This window comes from Pyxicephalus adspersus, chromosome 4, assembly GCF_032062135.1.
Source record: "Pyxicephalus adspersus chromosome 4, UCB_Pads_2.0, whole genome shotgun sequence".
In the NCBI taxonomy this organism is placed as follows: Eukaryota; Metazoa; Chordata; class Amphibia; order Anura; family Pyxicephalidae; genus Pyxicephalus; species Pyxicephalus adspersus.
The window spans coordinates 72,627,917-72,634,251 of record NC_092861.1 but is presented as its reverse complement, the minus strand read 5'-3'; the positions used below and the strand labels follow the sequence as shown (position 1 = coordinate 72,634,251).

The 6,335-nt window shown below is 36.7% G+C and overlaps 1 protein-coding gene across 1 annotated transcript in view; it reads right to left on the bottom strand.

Moving 5' to 3' along the window:
• Positions 1 to 6,335, bottom strand: part of ORC3 (origin recognition complex subunit 3) — a gene marked incomplete in the record, with an annotated part of 38,558 nt that overhangs the window by 30,264 nt on the left and 1,959 nt on the right. Inside the window, 3 exon segments of the mRNA XM_072408621.1 lie at positions 87 to 184; positions 3,107 to 3,161; positions 4,788 to 4,822. Coding sequence (XP_072264722.1) covers positions 87 to 184; positions 3,107 to 3,161; positions 4,788 to 4,811 — 177 coding nt within the window.

The following is a 6,335-nucleotide window of genomic DNA, read 5'->3' as shown; positions in this document are numbered from 1 at the left end:
ACACTTCTAAAAAGGTCAAAAATAAAAGTCAAGGGTTTTTCAGGAGCACACCTAATACAATTTAAGTAATAATGAATCCCACTGACCTCTGTCTGTAGTTTCATCTGCTGCCATAGAAACTGGCAGCTCTCAAAACGCTTCCTACCATCTTCTGGATCCTTAAGACCTTCATTAAAATAGTCAGCTGGAAGTAAAAAGAAGCAATTAAATTTCAGACTTACATAGGAGGCAGATTCCATTTAGATTTGTAGCAAAGCCAACAAAGCAGCGTATTTACAAGAACATATGCATGTATAATTAAAAAAAAATAAGGATGCAGAATGCAGTCTTTTTTCATACATAAACATTTTTTTTATATTGGCATTATATAGCCAAGTACTATAAGGAAGACCTGCTAATTAAATAGGATCCCCTCCATGAATGGGAAAGGAAGGTTACAACCCCAGGATGTTGAATCTTCTTCCTCTATGATGCCTAACTAATGTACATTTATTCTCTGTTATCAGACTAGCAGTTTGCCAGTTTTTGGGAAGACACCCAAAGCCTTGGGACTGACAACTAACTAATTGTGAAGTCCAGAGTGTGAAGTAATTTGGCTTAGCAGTTTGAACGACAAAGTTCTTTCTTTAGATCTGGACATTAAAGCAGGAGTAATAGGGATTCATTACATTTCATGAGCACTGATTCAGGCATGTGTCTGTTGTTATGTATATGCAGTTAAAGGAAACCCATACTTAAAGAACACCTAATAGTACTTACTCACAATCAGCCAGACTTGTGCAATGTTGAAGACAGACATTTTGCAGCTTATCCAGGCCACTACTTTTGTTCTAGCAAATATCAGAATGATTTATAGCCACCCCAGTAAATCAGTCACCTTAACCATGGAATGTGCAAAGCAATGTTGATTTTCCAACAAGGGTGGAAAGTGTTGAAGTTTGTGGAAACACCCTGCTCTAATTATGTAATCCATCCTTTCATACCAGTTTACATTAGCTGTTAATCCTGCTATTTTGTGGCTAAATAAGTAAATTTTTGTCATTGTTTTAATTGCTGGGTAGAGATGTTTAAAATGTATTGTTCTTGTGAACCTGTTTTCCTCTGTCCAAAATATCTTGCTGTCCTAAAAAATATTTCACTCTAAAGGTGTATGAAAACTAACGAGTCTTGTCCTGTAGAATTCGTAGAGTTGGTTTGTTTTATCAAATGTACAGATAGCATTCCTCACTACACTGAACTGTGTATCCCACGTTACATTACCTATGTTTGGGTGTTTGGATTTTCAATTTTCTGTCTCAGTATTTTGCTAATCATAAAACTTACAGGAATGTTGTTTGTTAAAAATCATTTTTTTTAATTCTTTTTACAATCCTGTTTTTCTCACACTCCATTCACATAAGCAAAAACTATATTACTTTCAGAATTCAGCCCTTCCTAACTGGGCCACCATTGGTAATACATAGGCTGCCACTGCTGACCTGCCAAAATTACTAGCTGCCTAGCAGTCAATCCAACCTTCATGCTGCAATACTTTCAGTGCTTGTGAGTTTGCTCCAAGTCACTAAAAATGGGGGACCTTAATATAAAGATCTACATTAGCCTTCAAAAGTTTGAAATCACTTGGACATTGGTTATAATTTGAAAACAACAATATTATTATTGATTGAAGTGCCATTAAATTTTTTATAACTATGACCAAACCCAGCGTTCTCCCTAGTCCCTTTTAGCCGGAGGACCAACTGGCAATTTTTCACTTACCATCCGGGTGTTTTTGGGTGGTCACTGAAGAGTTGGGTGACAATACAGGAGCTGCCACCAGCCTACAATTTCTTACTTGCTTTAAAAAAATCTGGGTTAAACACTTCAAACCTGACCAAAGTTCTAAATGACTGGTACTTATTGAAATGACCAAATTTACCATTCTTTACATCACCACCAAACACTGATTTTAGGATTTCTTCATTTTGTGAGAACAACTGTAACCTGCTATTCTGTTAAAAATGGAAGTAAGCTGTCTTTCTTTCAGTGGCAGGGTACTGACATTCCAACAGTTTGTGTTAGGGTTCAAAAACTGACAAAACAAAAAGGCTTTCTAAAGAAACCTAATTGTCCTTCAAATTGATTTCATACAAAGCAGACCAGTGCTTCCCTACAAAAAAGTTGTGGAAGATGAGCAAGGACAAGACACACAACTGCATAAGTGCATAGAGACATTTTAAAAACAGCTGCTTTATAGGTTAAAATTTGACTGCTCCCTTCTAGCACAACCTGGACTAAAATTCTTATTATAAATATCTCCCAAGCTCAGATTGCAATATTCATCTTAATTAGGAAGCTACCTGCACAATTTGTTTTGCTACAAGATTTCCTCATTCATCCAGGTGGAGTAACAGGGAGCATTACTGAACCTGGAAGATCCTGTGTGTACACTACATTCACTGTAAAGGTGCATGAAAGGCCTCATAGACCGGAGAGGATCCTTTCTGTCACATGACTTAACTAATGTCTATAAATAAAGCATGTGGTATTCTTGCAAAACCGAAGCACAAATATTACCATTCTATATTACAAAATGAATGCCATCCACTGAGGTCAGGACTGGATTGGATTGGTATAAGCTTCATGTAGCATGAACAATTATCCAAATCATATGTATACACAACGCAAAAACCTATTCATGAAACATACTGGAAAAGTTGATGTTCTGTTTTCATGGACTGACCTACACAGTTGAGCTGCTGTGGCAAAGACTCTCTAAAAAGAATGACAGACAGACAAGAATGCCCTACAAGATAGTCACACCTCTAAGCATAGCAAAATTTCACAGCTAGTATGCCAAAGGTCTGTAAAGCAGATATTGTAGCAAATGGAAGACTTTTGCAAGGTCCAATGACTGTTATATGACATATGAATGCCGTAATATTGTTTGCGTTTTAACCACTAGTTTCTGACAATACAGGGTTTTATTATTATTATTATTTTTATTATTATTAATAATAATAATAATAATAATAATATTAAACAGTATTTATATAGCGCCAACCTACTAGCAGCGCTGTGCATTAAATAGGAGTTTTTTTAATTTATGCACCAGAAAGTTATTCACCTTTTGTAAGAGTAACCTTTTTCTTCTTTGCACTTGGTTTAAAAACAAAGCAGCCCTGAAAATAACAAATAATAACAATCATAAATCTCAGTAGTATAATTATAGCACAGTAGTAAATTATTGACAGAGGAAATTAGACAGAGAATCTGTACACAATGCAAACATAAATGAAAATACAAACAGAAGACACTGGGCCTGATTCATCAAGAGAGAAATAGGGAGTAAACAGGCTATTGTGGGAGAACCTAGGTGATAAAGCAAACCTGGAATGAATCTAGTTCAGAAATGAAAACACCAAATAATAGCAAATGATTTTTAAGAAATCCTTTTCAGGTTTGCTGGATCACCCTGCTTCTCCTGGATCACCCAGGGTCTATTTTTTGGAGAGCTTTATTATTTTAAGGCACGATGGTCAGAAAATGGGTGCTGGCACAGTGGGGCTGACAACAAGGGGATTTAAAACCACAGTGGTGCCTCAAAAAGGAATCCTACTGACCAGACACATGATGGTTAGATTAGTGGTGTGGGGTTCCAGGCTGAAGATTGCAGTGTCTGTATGATTTGCAGTAGAAAAGAGGGGCAAGAAAGTGGTATGAGCCAGAGGCAGAAATTAAGGGGCTATATCCCACTGCAACAAAAACTCAACTTTTGCAAGGATTGCTCTGATTCCTGCTTGATATGGCGCTGGTCTACATTACATTTTTGACGCATGTGGGAAGTGCAAAAAACCAAAAAAAAAAAAAGTGCAAAAACTACTCCTACAACAGACCTGGCATTTAGCGACAATGCTGTTGATCTCTTCTAACTCTATGTGACCCTTGAAAAGACAAGCTACCAGAACAGGAAATATTCACTCAGAAATAACTAATTTGTAGATTATACATGTCAAATCATCTACTAAAAAGAGAGACACAGGTAAATTAGTGATGGGGGGGGGGGCTTCCTGTGCTGGGACCTATTTACTGCAGGGATCAAAAGTAAGTGTAGGTAAGAAGAGATAAAAAGAAATGTTACTAAATTCTGTGCAGTAACAACAGAAAAATGCTAACATTTATTCATCTACTGGTTCTTTGTGGTTCTGCTGAGCACACACAAACAACAGAAATGATATTACAGGATGGCTTAAAAGAAACATATGCAACTATACCTATGTTTTTTCAGTGTTTAACCCTGCTATTCCGAATCTCTGTGTATTCAATTGCATGATCAGCACAATGGACAGCTAAAATTAGCGCCATCCAGTGGCCAGAAGGAAAGAGCACAGCTCCTATAACCTGAGGAATCTGATTATCAGAAAAAAACATGTGACACTAGGGATTTTTTCATTAATATTACATTCTGAGAAAGGTGGAACTTTGCCTCTTCAATAAATATACCAAGTGAATGCATTACAAAGGCATATCTTAAAATACTCTTCAGATGTAAACTGTGCCAGCAAGAAGGTCAGGGATAAGGAAAAGGTGTTGTCACCTGAAAACAGTATGTAAGAAAAGCAGGATTCAGAGTTTTGAAACCTTAGCTAGTGTTGCTGCACATTTTATTTTTCATTTGTTTGAACCCATAGTTCACCTACAATAACTCCTGCAGCAAAGGGTAAAACATTTAACAAAAGTCCACAAAATCAATATTATTTGTGACTAAAAACATATCAATGATGAGTTCAAGTTTTATTTCAAGCTACCTTGGAAACTGATGATGTGGTCATGTTTCAGACACCTGAAAAGATAGCCCAAACATAAATTAGAATATATTGTGTGTGCACACTGTATTTTTGTATTTGTGCCTAATTTGACTTGTGCTCTATTTATTGCTTATTCATTCAACACTAGGAATATACTTACAGGAATATACTTAGATTTTCAGTATTGATGTCAAATATTGCAATGGAAGAACAAAGTAACATGTAACCCCTGACAGTAAATTGTAGCATGTGAGAAACCATAAACAGCCCTTTTATTTAATGTAAGCATCCCTTCCTCAATAGTCTTTTCCTAACACACAAATAGCCCCTGACAGTACTTTCCTAGCATGCAGCAACCTCACCTCTTTTTCCCTCCTAGGACACCAAGTACCCAATTAATCATTGAATTTTCATTCTTTCATTCTTTAGATGTAAATCCCAACTAAGGCAAAAACTAAGTAAATTCTAATAGCTCTCAGGTTGATAAGTGAATACAGTGTATAAAAGCAAAATGGCGGACAGAGAACATGTTTAATGTGCCAGATGTGTGCTGCAGCTATTTTCCTCTAAGCTCTGAACTCAGCTGGTAGGAGGGTAAATCAGATAAGACTCTGTGATACCCAAAGTAAGAAGAACAACATTTGCCAGACTGTATTTATTAGCATCAATATACAGGTAGTCCCCGGGTTACATATAAGATAGGGACCGTAGGTTTGTTCTCAAGTTGAATTTGTATGTAAGTTGGAACAGATAATATTTAGTAAATACAATTAGGACAGATGTTTGTCTCAACATATTTTTAGGCATCCTGGTGTCAGTTACTGTATAAAATCCTTACTGTAAGTCAATCACAAACAAAGCAAAAAAAAAATCTTTATGAAGCCTAGACATTCATTAACTCTTGGAGCAATCTGTGCTTTCATATGCAAAAAGAAACAGCTGCAGAGTTTGTCCCGGTCATTACAAGAGTTACAAGAGGCTGCAGAAAGAGCTCACCCCCCTAGGATCACCCACAACCTTAGCTGTGTTTAGCAAAAGATTTCTTCTGCAAATCTTGCAAACCGCCCCCCTCCCTCCTCCAACACAGGAGGAAGCCTGTTCATATCTAGGAGTTGTCTGTATGTCAGATGTTCTTAACCTGGGGACTACCTGTACTGCAGTGGAAACAAACATGAGGAGGGACAAGACTTATACTCACCTCCCAATTGTTGGACCTCAATCTGTTAACAGAATCCATAAACTATGTGGATAGGTGCCAACTACAGACAAAGCTACACTTTGGGATATTGAAACTATTCAGTTCCCAAAATAAAAATTATAATTTACACAAATCCACATGAAAATTTGCCATACCCAGTATTAGCTTTAATTAAAAAAAAAACATAATTTCAGTTCCTAAAAAGAGGAAAGTTACAAAATTTGCACCAGTGAGTGTGAAGCTAGCAATAGAACAAATTGTGGTTGTCATAAATCCTGACTCTGTTTTACTATTCTCATGATGACCATATCACACTACTTTGTGCACATTGTACCTCCACCCCATCTCAT